Here is a 22,391-nt window from a genome sequence, read left to right on the forward strand (position 1 = left end):
TTTTTGTTTTGGTTCCGTGTCACTGAACAAGTAAGGCAATCACCCATAGACAGAAGCAATCATTAGAGGACTGCAAAAACGCCCTCGGATTCATCTGATGCTGCACAATGTTTTCACTGTTTTGAGCTTTTGGACGTTCCGTAGTTACAGGACGGTGATCGACTGCCTGCAAGCCGAAGCCGACTTATTTCAAATACTGGAGTTTGACCTGTGTCGATTTGGGTAGGCTATATGCGTTTTGTTTTTTTAAAGACTATCTAATAAAATTGCATCGGTGTGTAGCCTAGTGACAATACACAGTCTTTATTTAGTAGGCTACTAAACTACGAACTACTACTAAGGCTACGAATAGCTTTACTGTAAAGTTCTCTGTAACCGTCTACAAAGTTCTCTAACGTTAAGGTTGTGCTTTCAATCAATCCCCTTTATTTTGCGCTGTTAATGCTACAGTGAAACGATGGAGGCTGAGTTCACGAAAGACCTGTGCACTCCGGTTTTCATAGTCGACCTGGACACGGTGAAGAGGAATGCCAGTGTGATGCTGGAACGATTTGAGAAGCTCGGAGTACAGCTACGCCCTCATATGAAAACGCATAAAACAGCGTAAGGATACACACAAACCTGACCCAAGCCAGGCACTCTTATTAAAAAGGGCAAACGTGCATCATAATTATCTTTCAAGTATAATAATCAAGTTAATTTCTTCTTTTCCTTCACCTTCACATTTCTTGAATTTCCCCTGGGGATCAATAAATCAATCTATCTATCTATCTATATTTAAATATCAATTTTGGGATGTTGTAAACTCGTACACACACAATAGCCTGCAATATTCCAATAGTGACAGCTTGATCCATTTAAATAGGCTACCACATACATAATTCTGAACCATGGTTGGATAAAAGGGGTAAAACCAGGGAGTGAATTGTAATGCAGAGCAACATTAGCCTGCACTATGTCTGAAAGGAACTGAAGCCTTCAGTAAGCTTGCATTGTCTCTAAAAATGAAATTGCATTGCATTGTCTGAAATTAGCCCACCATTTTGAAAGAAAATCACACTCTCATACAAATATGCTAACCTAATGCCGGTCATGTTAATGTAGACAATGTCACCATCACTCTCATGATTTTAATGGTACATTCTCATTGTGTTACATCATTCTAAACTAGTGTGTGTTGATGGCAAATTCAGCATCAGAGAAGCGCTTTGCGATTAAATTTGGCTGAAAACTCTCATTTTGTGAGCAATCTATCTGTCTGAGAATGTGGAGCAACGTACTTCTGGAGTTGGTTATGGTATGAAAATGGTCACACACAAAGAACTTTCTTCACCAGACTTGTTCTCGTAAATTAATTGTACAAGAAAATGGCAAAAAAAAAAACGAAAATATCTGACATGATATGGACCACATCCTTCACAACACAAAGTGCAAACTGGCTTTAAATCAGCTTTATTGGACAGGTTTGCGTAAACAAACAAGGAATTTGACTCAGCAGACAGTTGTTAATATTATCCAGAAGACAACAGTAATCTTCAGAGACCGCTCTGGAATGGTAGTCTGTTAGACATCATGTTGAAGGAAATGTAATGTCCAAGAGTGGCCAGTGACAGAAAAAGAAATAGCAAAAAGAAATAGAGATTTGATGGAATATTATTGAAAAAAATTATAGACAGGCAAATCTAAGCGAGTGGCCCAAAAATCGTTTTGTGGCACTGGTTCCTAATGAGTTCTTGTTTCTAAAGTTCCTAAAAGTAACACAATGTATGAAATCCCCTTTTCGTCAATGTACTAGGTAACCATTTAGTGTCTAAAACAGACCAAAATGGATGTGCTACTATCTGCGACAACATTGTTTGCCAAGTACTGTTACCTATTACTATTGTTTCCAATTACATTATTTCTAATTTTTAGATTGTTTCCAATTATTGCCAATTATATGTTTGGCAACTATGAAAAAGGGATGTTACGCTTTGTGTCCAATAATACCAGTCATTCCAGGCATGCGCAATTGTAAAGATTCCATTCTCCGTATTCTAGTCAGAGTGTAACATCAAAATGAGTCTGAAGCTGTTATTTTAAGATAAACTTGTGTTACTTTAACATTTCTAGGGTGCCCTCAAAGGAATAGCAAGTGCTTCATTACAACTTTTCTGTTTTTTACATGGAGACTAGCAGCAGAATCCTTCACCTCAGACTCTATAGTGTTAAACTGGAGAAACAGTATGAACTAACACACTGTCCACTCCTTTGCTTCGTGTCCCTAGAGAGTGCGCAGACATCATGACAGGTGGAGCGCGGCGCTGCATCGTGGTGTCCACTCTGGCCGAGGCATCCTTTTATGCCGACCACGGCTACGACGACATCCTGTATGCCTACCCTCTACCTTTTGACAAGGTGGAGCGCTGCGCACTGCTGGCGGAGCGACTGTCCCTCTTCCACATTCTGGTGGACAACAGCGCCGCCCTGGAGGAGCTTAAGAAGAGGCCACTGCAAAACGGCAAAGCATGGCATGTGTGGATGAAGCTGGACTGTGACAATGGCCGAGGTGAATACTAGAAACGGGCAATTAATTATGGGTCACATTTGGTGAAGTGACTTGGCAGGATTGTTGTCCAGATCATGTTCAGCATAATCCTTCTATTTAATTGAAAATTTGAAAAAAATTCAAACCATATCAAAAAAGTCTCAAACCATATCACCAGCCTAAAATACTTAATGATAACAGACAGAAAACAAATGTGTGCCTATATTAACGAACAAATTACATCTTCTAGCTGGCATCCCTTACTCCGAGCCAAGAGCTTTACAGCTGGCCAAGGACATCGCCGAAACAGCGGGAGTGGAGCTGACTGGGGTCTATGCCCACTGTGGGAACACATATGGTTGTCAAGGGGAGGAGCAGATTAAGGCAGTTGCTCAGGAAACCACCACACTCACGCTGCAGTTCATGGATAAGTAAGTCAGTAATCTCCTGTGGACTAGCAATACCTGAAATGCCTTTACGCCTCCAAACTAGTCATTAATGTAAACAGAATGAGCTGATTTATTTGAGTAAGCGCATCATGTACATTGCTCATCACAACCTTTGTTTGTTGTTGTATGGTTAGAATAGAAATAGATATAGTATTAAGTATTTGGGGCAGCCGTGGCCTACTGGTTAGGGCTTCGGGCTTGTAATCGAAGGGTTGCCTGTTCGATCCCCGACCAGTAGGAAAAATGTGGGCGGGGCAAGTGGTTGAGCACTGCTCTCCCATGCCCACATCCACGCCTGAAGTGCCCTTGAGCAAGGCACCTAACCCCTCACTGCTCCACGAGCACCGCTGTAGCAGGCAGGTCACTGCGTCGGGGTTAGTGTGTGCTTCACTTCACTGTGTGCTGAGTGTGTTTCACTAATTCACGGATTGGGATAAATGCAGAAACCAAATTTCCCTCACGGGATCCAAAGAGTATATATACTTATACTTATACTTGAATAGCCTTTAAACTGCAGTGATGTCTTCATCAAATGGGATTGAATATGTCATCCTAATACTGTTACACTGTGAGTCTTCTCCGGGAATCATAGAAGTTTTCCTAGAAAGGCCCCCACCTGTTACTCTTAACGTTCAGGTTCAGTTGCTGGCCAAGGCTTAATATCCTGGACGGCCGTTATCTAAAATCTTTGACCTCTTCCAGGCTTAAGGCAGCCGGGATCCATGGTGTAAAGTCCAGCATTGGCTCAACTCCCTCCTGCAGCTGCCCTGTCACGGACATGGCAATGCTGAGTGAGGTGCACCCTGGGAATTATGTCTTTTATGGTCAGTGTCACCACTTCAGTGCCATGCAGTGGTTCTTCATCTACTTAATTCTGTATCTCTAACAAAGGCTGGGACCAGCAAAAAAGCTGTAGTCTTAATGTTTAACTACATATGAATGTTTCCTCATTATTCTAGAGCCAGGGTTGAATAACTCTGTGTGAGTTGTTACGCCTATTGTTTTGTTTGAATAACCTCAGCCTTTAAAGGAGCTATAGAATTCTGTAGAATCAGCCAATTGGCACTCTTCCACTGACTTGTATTGTATTTGATATAGTGCCACAAGTGGTACAATGTGGTATTACAAGAAGGCCATGCCAACACTAGCTGATTTGCATCCTAACTTCAGTTTTGACGTTTCATCTTCACATTCTTTTGCAATTTCCAGGTGATTTTTTATGTTTTAAACTAAAAAATACTCCCCATAGCACCTTTTATGGTGAGGAATTGTCACTTTGGCCCCATGGTGACACTCATTGTCTAAGATTTATTGAAGTAATTTTTGAGCAAATCTAATAATGTTGTGAAACATATGAAGGAGGTAAACATCTGGCAGGAAAGTCTGTACGTGCAAGTGTCAAAACAAAAACGAAACAAAAACTCCAGAATGCTTTGATTATTCTCCCTGCACAATATATAGCTATGCCTGGCAAAATGATACCAACATTGAACTGTTTTCATTGGTCCACAGACGTGCAGCAGTCTCTGATTGGCTCTTGCAGCCTAAACGATGTAGCGGTGCGAGTGCTCACTAGGGTTATAGGTCACTACCCTCACAGGAACCAGCTCCTGGTCGACTGTGGCTGGACAGCCCTTAGCCACGACGGAGGTGGGAAACTCCCCACAGGTTATGCAGTCATCGAGGGGCATCCAGAGCTCAAGTAAGCACTGTCCCAAATCAAGATTATTTGTATTGAAAGCTGACTGGGTTATTAGATAGATAGATAGATAGATAGATAGATAGATACATACATACATACATACATACATACATACACACATACATACATACATACTTTAAAGTCCATAGGTGTCCCTGTGCACAAACCTTCAGTTGAACAGGTGCAGGTGAGGCAGGTAAGTATAATCCAAGAGTGAAAGATCAAGAATCACCGCACACTGATCACTATTAACTTAATATTTATTTTTAGAACGAACAACCCGTTTCGCCTAGCACTTCATCAGGTTCGCTCTGTACCATCCCCCCTTCTTTTCCACAGGTGAATAAATCAGGTAATGTCACATGACCTTGTTGGGTAATATTTAAGCTACATATCAATTAGTTCATGAGTTCATTAACAACATCAATACATTGATAAACAACACAGAATTAATTAATACGTTCACATACAACATCAGTAATTAATAAGTTCATAAAACAACACCTCTAAGAATTAGCTCATATGTTTAGGTGACACCAGTAATTCATCAATTCATAAACACCTAATCATTTAGTTCATAAGTTCATTAACAGCATCAGTCAAATAACATCAGTAATTCAGTAATCAGCAATTCATCAATTCATAAAATCCACCTGATAATTTTGTTCATAAGTTTATAAAAACAACATCAAATGTTCATCAGTTTATCAACACCTCTAACAGTTTATTAATTACCACAATATCAAGATGTGCATAAGACAGTATCTATATTACCACTATTAGTTTGAATATACAAAATCATTTTTACAAGCCAGTTATTCTGTTTACAAAAAAACACAAGTCTTGTTTTTCATTAAGTCCATATGGTTCGACTGTATTTGTGAATCCAGTAAGCCTCCCTTTTTAGCAATTGTTTTATCAAATCACCACCCCTTACATTAAGTTCAACCCTCTCGATGCCAATGAATCTCAATGTAGTGGCTGAACCATGGTTTCTGTCCTTGTAATGTCTAGCAATAGTGTAATCCATATTGTTATTTCTAATGGAAGCTTTGTGTTCAGCAATTCTTAACTTCAAATTTCTTTTTGTTTGGCCTATGTACATCAAGCCACAAAGGCATTTTAACATGTACACTACATAGAGAGACAATTGATAAACTGTTTGATACCATGCTTTTCACCTGAGTGTGGGTGGGTGAATGTTTTGGTGTCAAAAGTATTTGAGCAGTGTGCACACTGGCCACACCTATAATTACCATAAACTTGTTTAGTCAGCCAATTTGTAACTGGAGGTTCTTGGTACATAGAACTGACTACTAAATCTTTGATATTCTTTGATATTCTTACCCCGTTTTAAGCAATATCGTGGTTTAGTTGGAAAGTGGCTCAGACTCAGGTCGCATTCAAGGAGTTTCCAATGTTTGTTGATTATTCTTTTCATTTTTTCAGATAGATACTTTATTGATCCCCAAGGGGAAATTCAAGGTCTCAGTAGCATACAGACATCACACACAACATGCACTTACAGCAGAAAGAGTAAATATAAGTATATACATATAACAAAACTCCACTGTACAATAGAGACCGTAGAAGATAAGAAAAACGAAAAAAACTAAATACTAAATATACTATATAATTAAATAAAAAAAATCCACAGTGTGCTTGAGGATGATCAAGCATGAGACGCTTGCAGTGACAGGGCCGGGACTGGGCCTGTAGTTCTGTGTGCATGGTAAGGTGCTCAAGAGAGTGAGTGTCATGGTGAAGGTGCAAAAAGTAGTCCAACAGTAGTCCAACAGTGCAACAGTGCAAGAATTAGCATTTTATGCATGTTTAGCATGTTATGTCAGTGTTATTATTGAATTGATGGCCTTGCATATTATATAACAATAATAATAATAATAATAATAATAATAATAATAATTACATTATAAAATATTAGATTATTTAGATTCATTCATTCTCACTCACCCACTCAATCTCTCCCACATGTTTGTATTTGTATGTGTTACAGACTGCTGTCTATGACTCAGGAGCATGGGCGAATAGAAGCCATGTCTGGGAAGTTAGATTTCACTAAACATCCCATCGGCTCCATGCTCTCCCTGATGCCTTATCATGTAAGTACCAAATAGGACTACGTAAAAGGTACTCGTCTATGAATTAGGGTAGTGCCAGCCATGGCAAGACTTCATTCTATAGGTAGCTTTAACATAATTGTGGAATGGCAGAATATCACCTCTGGTAGTGAATATGCTGTGCTGGAAGCCTGGGTGCTTGAGTGAATCTGTGTTTACTGCTGTCTTTAACAGGCCTGTGCCACTGCTATGATGCATCCCAAGTATTATGTTCATTCTAATGGAAAGATAGTGGGGACATGGACTCCTGCACGAGGGTGGTGATGTTGATGCTGTCACATAAAATACTCTGGGATTATCATAGTAAAAATGGTTCCTGTGAAGCAGCCAGCTAGGGATTATGACATCACAAATGAACTGGTATTATGACTTGGAAGTGCCGATCATGGTTTTAGCTTGGCCATTCTGAAATGGGCCATGAGTAACATAATGAACACACATTAAAGACATAAAAGTCTTACATAAACTATACACTAATACACTATGTGTACACTATATACACTATACACTAACTAACTTACAACAAATATGAACAATACTAACAAAATGTGTCAAATAAGATTATCACTAATATTCAAAATGTGTTATGATTTAATGTTGATCTTGTGATAATGTTATGGGGCACCCATTGTGCTAACTGCAGAAAATATCACCAGATGGCAGCATAAGCCCTATTGGTAAACTGATGCTAAGAAATACTTGAATGAGAAAAGACACTATATGAAAATGTACTGTTTGGTGAATTTACCTTGGGTATCAGATATAAGAAAAAATAAGCAACAGTTATGTAAGCAGATGAAGTGACTAAAGTGTTTATTTTGTCTTTCTTTGCATTAAAGGGGATGTTCATAGCACTGGAAACATATTTCATTTTTATTGTAGTATTGCATCCTTTTGACAGTACCAATTGATAATGAAATAATCTCATTATAATATCAGTGGCCTACCAGATTGGTAGTACCAATAAGCTTAGTCAAAGCTGTAATCTTAACATTGTAACATCATTTTCATTTGGGTTTTAAACGTCCTCCTTGTGCCCTAATGCTTACGATTCCTGGATGATGTGTTTTGTTAACTACTAGGTATGGTGAATGTTTGGGAAAGCCCAATGCTGTCCTGAATCGTTGGTATTGCTCACCAGTGAGACAGCGCTTATGTGAGCTGGAGCTTTGTCGGGTCACCTGTTTACCTGACCAATTGAGTTGCTCTCACCGAGCTCTCGTCGTGACCATCCAATAGCGGCGCAGTGCGCACGGCAGCCAGGCAGCAAGTTGGCAGGAAGAGAGATGTCAACACTGAAAGGAGAACCGTAAAATGACTCTATGTCGGCCCGGAGAGAGCTGCAGTTTTTTGTAATCACACCAATCGTGCTCCAGAGGAATGTTTATCCTGGGCGTCGCGATTGTCGTGGTATGGATCATATCGCTTAGAGCTGTCCGTCTTGCTGCACACATTGTAGGTTCGTTCAAGGACTCTGGCGATAGCCGCAGGGATAGCACGCTCACCCCAGCTCTCCGTTAGCATTCCTGCAGCACTGGGAGGTCACATCGCATGGGTATGTATTATTGAGGAGAGATGATGTAATGATAAATATATAATCACCTGGGAAAACATCTTACGGACAGAACACGTCTACGTCATGCCATTTCTGATACAGGCGAGCTGTATGAACAAACGTCGAAAGTCCTTTTTAGGATGATGTCAACGGACCCGCAATTATTTGTGGAGTGATAGCAGTCATATTGTGCACATTAAGTCATTAAATGTTCAGTTATGAATAGCGTTCGTGGAAATACGAGTGAGAGAGTGGAATCAGTTATCAAGGTGTTTTGGTCCTTAATAGCAAGAATGCGGAACTACAAATTATCCATATGCGATCACCTACAGGTTTGTGGCGACCACTTGTTTTGAACCGGTCAGTGTTTATTGACTTATCAATTGTGTCTTACTGTACACTATGGATTTGGGGGGTGTTGGCTGAAGACAGCCATGTGTGAATCTGTGAGAAGTTATTTATTATGCTTTATTGCAGCAGAGATTGTGATGCTGAATCGTTGAAATATTTTTTTTGATAGGCTATAATGGTTTCTTATTTCCTTTAGTTGCGAGCTTTATTTTAACAGTGTCCATGTAAGCAAGTTATTCTGTATTACAGTACACACACACACACTACACACAGCTATACACATACATACAAACATACACACACACACACACACACACACACCTACAAACACACACAGATTCTTGTACTGTAATGGCGCTGAGCCTCTGTAAGGGAGTGCTCTCATAGGCGCCGGGACTCGGGAGCCTTGAGCCTGAAGGACACACAACACACCCCGGCTGGCACTTTGCCTGAGAAGCATTCTCATCCCTAAGCCTCCAACCTGTCCCTTCCCTCGGCCACCTACAGTAACTCACTCGCATGGCCAGACGCCGAGAGTGGACGACCCAAGTGGCCAGTCAAGTCGCCATGCAGAAGTCCAGGAGGGTAGCTGATTCCTACTTGGTGGGTGACAACACTCCTGAGTTTGACGCTTTGGCCTTTTCATAGACCTCACCAAGGAGTAAATCATCTGTTGTTATCTCCAATTAGCCTGATCATGACCCTGGCCAAGGGCTTATATGCACAGTCGATCTATGCACTGACTACTGCAGATTGAGGCAGAAATCTAACCCAGGGCTAATGCAGGGTTGATTGAGTGAGAATGGCCTGGTCTGGAGTGGAGTTGGTTAGTTATTGAGTTTGTTCATTAGTTCTGTCCCCAAAAATGCTGACGATGCACGCACGAGGCTGACAGCAGTTTGCTCATGTATCTGCTGCTGTTGCCTCGAGTGTGTGTGTGTGTGTGTGTGTGAGGGACAGACACACACAGAGTGGCAGCAGTTTGCTCATATATCTGCTGCCGTTGCCTCGGTTATGTGTGTCTGTGTGTGGGACAGACATGCACAGACAGAGGGAGCGATGTGGACATGCTTGAAAACCCCAGATGATCCTGGCCAATGGCTTCTCTCCACCACCCAGATCTGTCTCTTTTTCCCCTTGTTTATCCCTCAATCGCCCTTACAGTGTCTGTGCCTCCCTCTTTCCCTCTCTCTCTCTTCCCTGCGCTCCCTCTCTCTCTTTCTTTCTCTCTCTCTCTCTCTCTCTCTCTCTCTCTCTCTCTCTCTCTCTCTCTCTCTCTCTCTCTCTCTCTCTCTCTCTCTCTCTCTGTCTGCTTCCCCTAAGCTCTTTTTAGCAAAATCTATTTTAAGCCCGGCTTGTAATGCCATGGTTGAGGTACTGTATACACTTAATTATCTGGCACAGGAGTTGCTAAGCTTCTTACGGAATCGCTGGGGTGGATATGTAGGCTCCCATGCTTGTCTGATCCAAAACATCAGGGAAATGTCTCACTCAAGTGTAGTGCCTCCATGACTGTGGTCTCTCTTCAGGGTCCTTGGCTTATCGAGTTAAATGGCACTTATCCAATTTCATTTGCTGTCAATCAGCTGAGCGAATAGTTGTCATGACCCTGTGGCCACCACTACTACGTCACATGTTGAATCGTGACCTTACGGCGAGGTTGTGAAGGAGTCTTGTGGAAGAGTCAGTTATGTTTGAGGAGCAAAAAACAAATTAATAAAAAAATCTCTTTCACACTGCTATCAGCCGGTTTTGACTGGTCAGACTTATCTACATGACACACACACACACACATAGACACTCACAGACAGAGAGACACTCACACACATGGAGAGTGCACTTGGGCGGCTGGTTAGCACCGCACCGTAAACAAAGCAATCTTGAGCTCAAGTTTACTAAGAGGAGGGTTTTGCCAGTGTCACACGCACCTGGCTGGCTAAGCGAAGGCTTCTGGATGGGACGTGAAGAAGCCTCTCTCTCTCTCTCTCTCTCTCTCTCTCTCTCTCTCTCTCTCTCTCTCTCTCTCTCTCTCTCTCTCTCTGTCACTCGCTCGCTCACTCACTCCAGTCGCTCACACACACACTCCCTCTGCACTAATCACGGTTGAAGGGCAGTTGTGTAATCTGCAAGGGCCTGGAACGCGTTTCACTCCAGGACATCATTGTGTGTATGTTCATGTTTGTGTTTGTGTGTGTGTGTGCCACCAGTAGGTTTGCAGTACTGACTGTGTGACCGCAACCATGGAGAAACGGCCCTTTCTCGCAGCGGACAACTAAAGTCAAACACAGACGGAGGTGAGGCGGTAAGCTTGCTTGACACGGTCAGTCAGAGGAGTTTCTGGTGCTAAGTGAAATGTGTGTACTGATTTCTCTCTCTCGCTCTCTCTCTTTCTTTGTCTTTCTCTCTCTCTCACTCTCTTTGCCCCTTCATGTGTTTTTATATTGCACATGCTCTTTGACAGGGGTGGAACATGCTCAATACAGAGCGCGGTGTGGTGGAGGAATGGCTCTCCGAGTTCAAGGTGAGAACATCTTTCTGCAAAGCGTTGATGACCACACATCCACTTCTCCACACACACACACACACACACACACACACACACACTACACAGCCAGTATCAGCTTCTTCATCTGTGTCTTTTTCATCTTCCCCCTCTCTCTTTTTCCCTGTCTTTCTATTTTTCACCTTACTCATTCACTTTTTTCTGTCTCTCTCTCACCGAGCAGACATTACCTGATGTCCAGCTCCCACGGTACGCTGGCAGTCTCCACCTGAAGAGATCCCTGGTCCCAGCCCTCTACAGGGTTATCCAGGCACACCCCAACAGTGAGGTACAGTAGGCCCGTTCCCAGTAGGCCACTATTTCCCCCTCTATGGGTTGTGCTGCCCTTAGGAGAAATGGCACAGGGGGACTTGATTCTGATTTCATTGGTGAGCAGCCAAAAGTAGTGGTCCCTTGGACAATCAGTGTCTCGGGTCTTTTGTCTTGATTAGCCAATCAAGACAAATTGGATCAGTAATTAGAGAGCTGGACACGTTGCTGATTCAGGGCCTGGGGCTGAGTTGCTGTTTCGCTTCCTGACCTTTTATGTAAGGAGTGCACAGTATTTTACTGTGTATTAGCCACACTGTGTATAAACCACAGTACAGTGATTTATGCAAAGAGTAATAAAAAATGTGTTTTAACTGCACCCGTGTGTTAACTGCAGTGTCTAATATTAGCCCAATGAATCAGAATCAGATTGTGCTTTAAGCAAAAAGAAGAATGAAGAAAAGAAATGCATGTATAGCCTGCCCATATGTATTAACCTCATAACTGAAGACATTTTGCAAATCATTGTATAATCCTTGGTTAATTGTAGAGAAATTATGGTAGTGAAGACTTTTCCTGGCTATGGACCTGTGCTGTGGTTCATGAGTTTCTCTGTCTTTCATTCAAGTCTCTCTTTCCCTCTCTCCTTCTCTCTTTCTATCTCTCTCTCTCTCTCTCTCCTTTTCTCTCTGCTGTAGCTGTTGGCTCCGGTGTGCCACCAGTTGTTTGAGCTGTACCGCACCGCCGAGGACCGCCTGCGGCGCTTCACCCTGCAGTTCCTGCCGGAGCTCATCAACGTGTACCTCTGCCATGCCACCAGCAGGGAGCGCTACAACACGGGCTGCATCGAGGCACTGCTCCTGGGCATCTACAATTTGGTAGGGCACCCAGAAGTGTGTGTGTGTGTGTGTGTGTGTGTGTGTGTGTGTGTGTGTATGTGTGTGTGTGTGTGTGTGTGTGTGTGTGTGTGTGTGTGTGTGTGTGTGTGTGTGTGTGTGTGTGTGTGTGTGTGAGAGAGAGCATGCGCCTGAGTGATTAACAGCTCTTTGTGTTCAGTGTTCAGATTGTTTATCTGCTGCTTTGCATGTGTGGCATATGGCTATGGGTGCCCGTGTGCGTGCGTGCGTGTATGTGTGCGCGCGCGCGTGTGTGAGAGGGGGGTATAGTGGATTAATTATCTCTCCTCCTATCACCTCCCTGCAGGAGATTGTGGATAAAGAGGGTAACAGTAAGATCCTCTCTTTCACCATCCCCTCCCTTTCAAAGCCTTCCATCTACCACGAGGTGAGTCGGGAGAGAGACGCATGGTCAGCCATTATAGAGTCTGTCTGCTGTGCATTTTTAATGGCTGGTTTTCTGTTGATGACTTTTAATTATTTATTTCAGTGACTTTGGCTGAAGTATCTTAAAAGAAGTTCATAAGGCATAGATGACACTGCATTTTTTTTTTTACTTGTTTGGTATTAGTCAGTAGACACGCCATGTATGGAAAGGGAACAAAGATGTCTGCCACTGGATAAGACGGAATTAGAGTCTTTCACTGCCTCTAGTGTTGACTCAGAATTCCAATATCATTCTCTTGGGACAACATTTTGTTTGAAAAAAAGGACCACAGCTAACTTCAATAATAAAGAAAAAATATCTTGTTTTGCAGTACAGAGAGTCTCTGTGCTGTATGGAGATCTCTTGTGTTATAGAATACTATGTCCCTCCTCTAATTTTTGTGTTCATATTGAAATATCCCACATTATGAAGTGCATTCTGCAATGGCAGGTTGCTGTTAAAATCATCTGTATGAAATAGCAGTGGTGCATTCTTAAATAGATCTTTTTCTGTTAGCCATTGATGTCTAGAAGCAAGAAGCTGAGCTTGGCCTTCCTGAATGAGCTCACCATATGAGCCCATCACTGAGCCTTTATTTAATGAAGGAAAGGAAAACAAAACAGGCTGACTGAGTGGGTCGAATCAAATCATAGGAGCCGCTGCTTTAGCTCATCCCTGACACAGCAGAGATGACACTACGGTAGCTTCCTTTGTTTAGAATCTTTCCTTAGCTTTCATCGGCCAAGTATAGTATGTTCTTCTCATACATACAAGGCAGGTGGAGCTGTGGTAGCATAGTGGCTAAGGAGCTGGGTGTACATAGAGTCCAATACAATAATGTGCTTAATGTATGGGTGATGTGTGAGTATCTGTGTAATGCAGTATTTGTATTTGTGAAGCAAAATGTAACACAGTAATTGTCAGAAGGACCAAGGATATGTGTATGGTATAGGTATTGTCCAGCTGTTTATGAGGGTGATGGCAGTAGGACAGAGGTAGGTTCACAGGTACTGTATTGGCTGACTGAGGATTAGTCATAGCCTCGATCTGGCATGCAGTCAGTGAACCAGGGCTGTTCCCAAATCAGCTGACAGATACTTTATTCATCCCAATCCCAGGGGAGGTTTTAGGAACTGGGGTTGTTCTCTTTTCTTCAGCAGAACTGTGCAGTCTTAAATCATAAAGCAGTTTGCCTTTTTCTTTATATAGTTGTTTTAATTTTGGTTTGTTTTTTTCCCTTGTGACAAAAGTTCCTGGAGAGATTTGAAAATTGTCCTTGACCCTGTGCGTTGCTTATGGAATGTTTCTGGGAAAAGATGACCTTTAACCCCCACTTGGTGTCCCCTCAGCCATCCAGCCTGGGCTCCATGGCCCTGACGGAGGGAGCCTTGTGCCAGCACGACCTGCTCCAGGTGGTCTACAGCGGCCTCCACCCCCAGAGAGAGACCTTCACCTCCCAGAACAGGTGCACAGTCACTGCTGTCAGTGCATGCGTGCTGCTGACCTCTTTCTAGAGAGACAGTATATCCGCTCCTGTAGATTTATGTGATGGACTAGCAATGAATGCTCTGAATGTATTGTTAACTTAGTTTTATATGAAAAACAATACCACACAAGTGGTTTTAGACCATATGTTAAAAAGCATTATCATTTTTAAATGATTTTAGATTGTGAACATGACTAAACGTTGCAATATTGTCATTAAAACATAAAGTAAGCTAAAAGATTGAAGGGAACACACTGACCAAGGACTACACAGGACCCCACTACACTGCTTTAGCATACATGGAGTTATGGCAGTGATGCTTCTATGCCTTATTTTTGCACAATGCCATGTACAGCTTACGTAGATTTTCAAGGAGACAATTCTGTTCTTTTCTATCATTTGGTGCTCCTTATTATCATTGTCATTGTTAGTCAGTGAGAGGAAAATGGTTGAGTTCTCCTTGAAAGTTGGCTAGACTGTCCTCCAAATGCAGACGCATGAGTGTGGAGGAGAGTGTGGAGAAACAATAGTATGTTCTGCACACAGTGTGCTTCACTGTGACAGATGGTCTGTCTGCATGGTGAATGGAGGCATTTTTAGAAGGAGAACAGCACAGACAGTGTGTGTGTGTGTGTGTGTGTGTGTGTGTGAGGGGTTTTTTTTTGTTCAGCCATCTGTAAAAATAGAACAGGCTCTGCGTGGGAGGCTCGGCACTTTTTTTTTTGTCCATTGTTGTTTTCTTAGGTTGCTGTGTTCTGTTTTCTGAGATGCATTTGTGTTAGTGGTGTGACTCTGTGGATTCATATAGTTCTGGGTTCTAACTTCTATGTTCTGATGTGGGTTCTATTTACAGGTTCGAGGTGCTGTGCTTCCTCATGCTCTGCTACAACTCGGCCGTGGTCTTCATGCCAGCGTCCTCCCACCAGTCAGCTTGCAGGATGAGCTCGAGGTACGAGACCCCAGGGGTTTGTTATTTTCTTGACCTTTCAGTGGACACACAACAGATACAGAAATGCATAACTCTAAGGAGCTCTCCTGTAGTAGACCTTGAAGTATTGATGGGGCACTTTGAATAATTTGGTTAAAGCCACACATAAAGAAATTAGGCATAGTCAGTCACACTGCCTTTTTATGTCTATAGGCAAAATATAGTTCATTGCTTAAAGGTGCTCTAAGCGATGCCATGCGTTTTTTAGACTAAAACATTTTATGTCACTTACTGCAAACATCACCTAACCCACCGCTAGCTGTCTGTGTCCTGAATACAGTGTAAAAAAACGCGATCTCTGTGGACAGCCCAGGTTCCAAAAACGGCAACAAAAACAACCTGGGCTAACCTAGCCCATAAAAACATAACAAACTGTTCCAGCAAATCACAGAAGAGATGCGCGTTTAGGAGAGTTTCAATTGCACGGGAGCAGCACGGGAGGGAGGGGGAGGAAGTAGCGAGCTAGCTCTCTGTTTTGTTTGAAAGTCAACAGAAGTGACATTACCCAGCATCGCTTAGAGCACCTTTAAATCTGTTTTTTTTATATAGTAAAATACCGAAACCGTACCGTTATCGTTGCCCAAAAACCTTTTTACATACCGAACCGTGGGCACACTGTACCATTGCATCCCTAGTAAAGACCCGCCTCTCTGTCCTAATGTCTTCAAGAAGTGTTTGTATGAAATAGTTGTGTGTGAATTTGACAAGGAACCTTTTTGGGAGGAACCTTGCATCTCCCTCTCTGTCTATTTCGGATAGTCCTCTATTTTATCCCTTTGTTTGTTGAAGCTCATATGTGTTTTATCTCCCCAAACAAGCAGATCCCTCACGTCAAATCATATTAAGTCAAATGGATTGATGCCAGCCTTCTGATCTAACCCCTCCGGTGCACTGATGTTGATTGGCAGGCTGTGTGTGTGCGGCTATCCCCGGCAGCAGCTGAAGGCCTGGAGAGAGCCCTGTCACCGCGTGCGGCTGGACCCAGAGTTCATGGTGCAGATGCTGACCGCCGTCTACCACGCCATGTGAGTGGCCTGCATTTATGGTTATACATCCTGTCCATAAGGAGGCGGCATGTTTTTTTTTTATTCAGGAGGAGATGGAGAGAAAGAGTAGCATCCTTTTTAGCCAGACCCATTGATTCAGGACTTGTGGTAAATGGGGACTTGTGGTAAATGAATCAGGACGAACACATGGACTTAATCAATGTGTGAATAATTTAGTGGATGGGCAGGACATTAACGGCCCATGTATTATTCTGGTCTGAACTCAGAACAGTTGTAGTTATTCAATGTCCCAATGCAGGCCAGTGCTGTCAACTTTTTTATCTCATGCTTATTTTTATCTCATGCTCAGGAAATGTGCAGCATCTTTCTAATACATCAGCTCTTTGCATCAACCACGTTGCTTTGAAGATGTGCAGCTGTATAATTTCATTCAGCTGGTTTAGTTTATTTCATGTATGCAAATAATTAAATGTCATTTTCAAGTCAGTACATACTACTATACATTGATACTATATATACTATCAATATATCTACCATAAGTACATTTTCCACTGAATTATGTACAGATTCCTTTATTTATTTAATGAAAATAAATATATGTTTTATGATAATCCTAGAAATTGTTCTCCAGATTAATGATATATAGTCTCTCTCCTAGTCACATTAGCGCTGTTCTCTGCAGCCATTGGTTTTATTTACCTCAAGGCCCCTTGTCATGTAAACTCTTCCTCTTTGTTGCTATCCGCAGCTATAATGGTGAATGGGACCTGGGATATGAGGCCCTGGAGGACATTTTGTACCGAGCGCAGCTGGACCTATATGCCAGGCCTCTACTGGTAATGCTACAGTACTACCACTCAGCTTCAACTGTCTCCTGACCGAATCTGTTCTTCATCTTTCATTATTAATTGTGTAGTACTGCAGTATATGCAGTTGAGCTTTTACTGATTTGTGTCTTTTTGTCATTTTCATTGTTTTTTCGAATGACTTTTAGATTTGTTTTAGAGACAGCAATGCCTGTTACAGATAACTCCTTTCATTAGTTCACATGGTTTGAATCAGCACTTCTGCTCATTGACCATATTTTCTGCCTGTCGATTTTCAATCACAATTACCTTCCTGACCTTTAAATTTTGTAGCTGGCCAACTCGATGAAGCGGTCCTTGCCGCCTCAGCCTCCAGACGGGGCCCGGAAGCTTCTGCCGGTGGAGGTGACCCCGACGGGGAGGCGTATCTCTCAGACAGCGGTGACGGCGGCCTCTATCCGCCGACTCCGATGGAAGAGAGAGGGTACGGGTACGCACTTCCCCCCACTCTGTAGCGCGCACCAGCTGACACTGCTATCACAGATGGCGCTGATGAAGTAATTGTCTGTTTGTGTAGCCGCTAGCAGTGGGAAATAGCTGTGTATCTGCTGAAGCTTTCCTTGCATCTTTCATGGGAAGTATGCTTTCTTTGAAAGTGTTGTATAGATTTGGATACTTCCCCTGCTTGATTGGAGCCAAACTAGATGTTAGCATTTCGATAACCGAGCACATTCTCAAAGACTGGTCCACATAATTGAAGATGCTGCCAAGTATTTTCTTATTTCTCAGTGCTCCATTGTCTGATTTCACTAATATTTGTCCTGTGTTCCACATTACATACTTCTTCATGGTTAGAAGAACCATAGGTGTAACCAGGTATGCAGGCCCACAACACACAGAGAGACACTGAGTAAGACACTGAGAAACACTGAGTAAGGTTTCATATGCCAGTATCACCAAAAATAGAGATGGAAAAAGTTCATACTCAGAAAGCGTGAAATCCTTCCATATTTGTCCCGGTTATATTTCACCCCTGCAATGACGCCAGGGGGAATGTTAACACAAAGGGTCAGTTGAGGGGGCAACTTATTCCCACTGAATTTGAGATGAAACACAAAAGTACTTTACCTTCCAGCTTCTAACCATTATTTGTAAGCTAACAATGATAGTGATAGTGTCAATTTTTTGTTGTTGTTTTTTCTATGCATTGCCAGTAGCTTACAATTCATGTTCATAAAGCTTCTCTGAGGATGATTGTTTTTGTAAAATCACTTACCAAACATTTTTTGTTCTTGTCAATGAAAATTCTCCCCTCTGGAGCTGCCTTGTCTAAAGCTTTGCTGCACTTTGACCATCATTGAATGCTATTACATGTAGTTCACTTATGTTGAAGGAGAACTCTGTAATGTTTCACATAGATCTCTTTTTTCTTGATTACTGTCAGTACGAAAAAAAAGCTACCTAGCTCGAGTTGCTGCAACCAAGAGCTAGAGCAGCCAGGCAGCTACAGTGCTACACACTGGGGGCATTTTTAAAAGCACATTTTTTTATTCGTACTGACAGTACTCTGACCTCGAGAAAGTTATATCAGAACCCCCTTCAGACTTACAGTAGGGGTGTTCCACTGCTATCCCTGCGCATGCTCACTGTCTCCTGCCCACCCCCACCTCCCCTCAGATGGCTTTGACTACTCGAGTGATGTCGATTTGAGCGCCTTCCTGAACCCCAAGCCAGCGGGCCCCACTCAGCAGCCCCCGACCAAAGCAGCACCGCGCGTGCGCTCAAAGTACACCATCCACCTAACGCTGCGTGAGGGTAGGCACTAGAGCAGGCTTGTGGAAACAGTGTGGCTTGGCACTGACTCCTCCGTTTACCCTCCCACCCTCCTTCTCCATAGATGTAGAATCTGGGTTTGGAACATATGCACCTCGGCGTTGCCACGTGAGATGAGTTGTAGTTCCCCCGCTAACTCTCGCTGCTGTAGTTGTGCCCTCCCTTCCCCACACCCAAACAAATCTGAACGGAGACACGTCTGTTTGCTCTTCCTGTCTTTTGGTAACTCTCCTCTGGTCATTAGATTACCGTGTGGCCTACTATTTTTTTATCCACTGTCCACCCAAAAGGCAGTTTAATTTGTCCACTGGACTTGATGCCTAGACTTGAAATCAGACTAATGTGATCAGGTCTTTGGCAGGTGATCATCATCATGTGGGTTATCTGGATTTTAGTGTCCACGTGTGGCTATCTGATCCTTTGATTTTGGTGTCTTGAAGTGTTGGGTAAAAGAGACATTGTTGATGTTTGAATTTCAACTAATAAGCCTGGTATTAATAATAATACTGGACATATGTGTGTCTTGTTTGGCCTCCCTCAGTATTTGTTGCAATTTATTTGTTGTACTTGTGTTGTACTGTAGTGTTGTGGTTCAGGTTGTGGTCCCTAGACTGAGGGTGAGGTCTGGAGTGTTTCCTTCAATCCATCACCCTGTATCTCTCCATCTAGGTCTTCTCTAGCCTCTGTTCCCATTCTCTCTCTCTCTCTCTCTCTCTCTCTCTCTCTCTTTTTTTCTCTTTCTCGTTTCATTTTACCTCCATCTTTTTTTCCTTCCTCTTTATGAATGAACTCTCTATCTGGCCTATTTAACACCTAACCTGATCTAATATCCCAACTCTGTCTCTGTCTCCCTCCCTCTCTATCTATCTCTCTCTATCTTTCTGTCTCTCTATCTATATCTATCTATCTATCTATCTATCTCTCTTCTCTCTCTTCTTTCTCTCTTCTCTTCTCTTCTCTCTCTCCCTCTCTCTCTTCTCTCTCTGTAGATGCTGATGGTGTGAGCGGTGGAGAGGACTCCTTTGACCCAGACGAGGGTTTCTCCTCAGGAGCGTCGAGCAGCAGCCAGCCCAGCGTGAAGAAGGACGCGGCGGGCGCCACTCCCCGTCCACCCCGGGAGCGCGAGGGCCCAACTGGGAGGCTGCGCGACCTAGCGTCCGACACCAGGGCGGCGCTACGACGCTTCCACCAGCGCCACCAATCCCCTCCGCCTCCTTCTCCGACCAAGGCCCCGGCGACCTCCTCCCCGCACGCCCACTCGCCCCGCACCCCGGAGCCCAGCCCAACGCAGCGCTACCTGGACCCCCGCTACGTGATGCAGTTTGGGGCACCGCTCATCCGGACTGCCAGCACCTCGTCCAGCAAGTCGCTGGACTGCGGCGGCTTCAACGGCTCCACGGGCCCCAGCGCGTCGCTGGGGAGCCTGAGCGCGGCCGACCGCCCCCACTGCCTGTCGGCCGTCAGCCTGCAGGAGGACCGGCTGAGCCGCGGGGCCAGGAGTCAGGACCGGCTCTCGCCAGGAAGCCCCTTCTCCTCGGCGAGTCCCCTCTCCAAAGAGTCCCGCTCGCGCTCCTCCAGCTTCAACATGCAAATCATATCACAAGTGTAGAGGAGCCAAAGACCTTTTGGGGGCTCTGTGTTTGTTTTTGTGTATGTGTGTGTTTGTGTGTGTGTGTGTGTGTGTGTGTGTGTGTGTGTGTGTGTGTGTGTGTGCGTGTGCGTGTGCGTGTGCGTGCGTGTGTGTGTGTTTGTTTGTGGGTGTGTGTGTGTGTGTGTTTGTGTATGTTTGTTTGTGCGTGTGCGTGCGTGTGTGTGTGTTTGTTTGTGGGTGGGAGTGTGTGTGTGTTTGTGTTTGTATGTATGTTTGTTTGTTTGTGTGTGTGCGTGTGCATGCGTGTGCGTGTGTGTGTTTGTTTGTGGGTGTGTGTGTGTGTGTGTGTTTGTGTATGTATGTGTGTTTGTGTGTGTGTGTGTGTGTTTGTTTGTGTGTGTGTGTGTGTGTGTGTGGCCATGTGTGTGACCGTGTGTTCCTGTGTGTATGGACAGGTGCATGTATAATAGCATGTATCTCTGTAATCTTTGCTTGTGGTGTGTGTGCATATTCGTATGTATGGGTGCTTGTTGTGTGCGTAAGTATATTTGTGTGAGTGTGTGTATCTGCGTTCTCTGTGCATGTGTATCAGCATGTTTTGCCGTTTGTTGCGTACGGTCTACTACGCTTTAGGCTAACACAATTATGCATCAGCTTATTTGTGAAGAAAATGTTTTTTGCTCAATGTCACCCCCTTGTGGACCTTTGTGGATGCACACCTGGAATGAAATTATCTTTTTTTTGTGCCATAATATCATGGTGTTCGGCGTGCAGTTCCTACACCCGCTGTCATTGCTCCATGTCTGGACAATCAGTTGGAAGAGCGACAATCACGTCAGCCGAGTGACGGGGTTTTGATTAGGGAGTGATTGTTGTTACTGTATAGAAATCCAAAGAGTCTGTGTTCTACTGCTGAATGCATATTAAGCAACGCTGCTTCCAGAACCACGGATAGAATTCATACCTGTTGCCTGTGCTGTTGACGTACCATAGGTTAATGTAACAGTCAGTCACACTGTTTGAATGAGAGAAAGAGAGAGAGAGCGTACGAGAGAAAATACTTTGTTGTGTCTACATATTCTTTCTCACTGATGCTGTACATTGGAACAAATTTATATTTTAAAGTGTGTACATTTGTGTAAATGATTATTGTACAATAGAAGGACAGAGAAATGAAAAAAACTATCTATAATGCCTGTACAGAGATGACATCTATTATTGTTGAATAAATATTGTGCTGTTAATGGAAAATAATGCTTCAGTTTTGATATGGTCAGGAACAAACTCCTGATGTGGAGGTTGGCTTGCATGTCAGCCTCTGCCATTGGTGTATGGGTGAGCGGGTAAATGTGAGGCATGAAATTGTTAAGCACTTTTTATGCTCGGAGGAGAAGAAAAGCACTATAGATTCGGTCCATTTAGCATTTTACCAAGTTCATGGCCTGCGGGCTCCTGGGCCTCCATACCGGGATCCAAAGGGTACCTAACTTCGACATGTGTTAAATCTAAGATCCTTTAGAACACTGTCTCTGGTTAAATAATTCCTTTTTGAAATATTCCTGAGGTCAGAGCCTACCTTACAGGTTAAGAAGCACAGTTGTGCTCATAAGTTTACATACCCTGTACACATGCTAAAGTTGACTAAAAAGAGGAATAAAAAATCATCTATTGGAAATTGATCTTAATGCCTTAATTTTACAAAAATTAGGAAAAATCCAACCTTTAAGGACACCAATTTTCTTTGTGAATGAATAATATATCGTAAATAAATAACTGTTCTTCCTTAAATTACAGGGGCTCATAAGTATACATACCCCTATGTT

At 43.2% G+C, this 22,391-nt stretch overlaps 2 protein-coding genes across 5 annotated transcripts; both read left to right on the forward strand.

Annotated features, from left to right (window-relative positions):
• Positions 1-457: 457 nt before the first annotated feature.
• LOC143141760 (D-serine dehydratase) lies at positions 458-7,633 on the forward strand. The gene is made up of 7 exons (XM_076302471.1): positions 458-603; positions 2,268-2,548; positions 2,778-2,958; positions 3,679-3,800; positions 4,489-4,678; positions 6,693-6,798; positions 6,991-7,633. Exons 1-7 carry the CDS (start codon positions 458-460, stop codon positions 7,078-7,080), a joined length of 1,116 nt encoding a protein of 371 aa, XP_076158586.1. The 3' UTR covers positions 7,081-7,633.
• A 459-nt stretch (positions 7,634-8,092) lies between these two features.
• Positions 8,093-21,800, forward strand: LOC143141956 (hyccin 2). Of its 4 annotated transcripts, none has more exons than XM_076302632.1 (12): positions 8,093-8,371; positions 10,930-11,024; positions 11,184-11,243; positions 11,449-11,553; positions 12,233-12,412; positions 12,738-12,818; positions 14,207-14,322; positions 15,197-15,292; positions 16,240-16,356; positions 17,087-17,174; positions 17,478-17,634; positions 19,967-21,800. In XM_076302632.1, the coding sequence occupies exons 3-12, from the start codon at positions 11,193-11,195 to the stop codon at positions 20,584-20,586; spliced, it is 1,611 nt and encodes a 536-aa protein (XP_076158747.1). In that variant the 5' UTR covers positions 8,093-8,371; positions 10,930-11,024; positions 11,184-11,192; the 3' UTR covers positions 20,587-21,800. The 4 variants fall into 4 exon arrangements, with proteins under 4 accessions (XP_076158747.1, XP_076158746.1, XP_076158749.1 ...); XM_076302631.1 differs by having other exon boundaries at positions 10,930-11,016; XM_076302634.1 differs by having other exon boundaries at positions 10,930-11,016; positions 17,478-17,628.
• The last annotated feature ends 591 nt before the right edge of the window (positions 21,801-22,391 follow it).

Source organism: Alosa pseudoharengus, unplaced genomic scaffold, assembly GCF_046254945.1.
Source record: "Alosa pseudoharengus isolate Yale_2024_CS ecotype anadromous, Long Island Sound unplaced genomic scaffold, YU_APseudo_1.1 YU_APseudo_1.1_scf_24, whole genome shotgun sequence".
Classification (NCBI taxonomy): Eukaryota; Metazoa; Chordata; class Actinopteri; order Clupeiformes; family Clupeidae; genus Alosa; species Alosa pseudoharengus.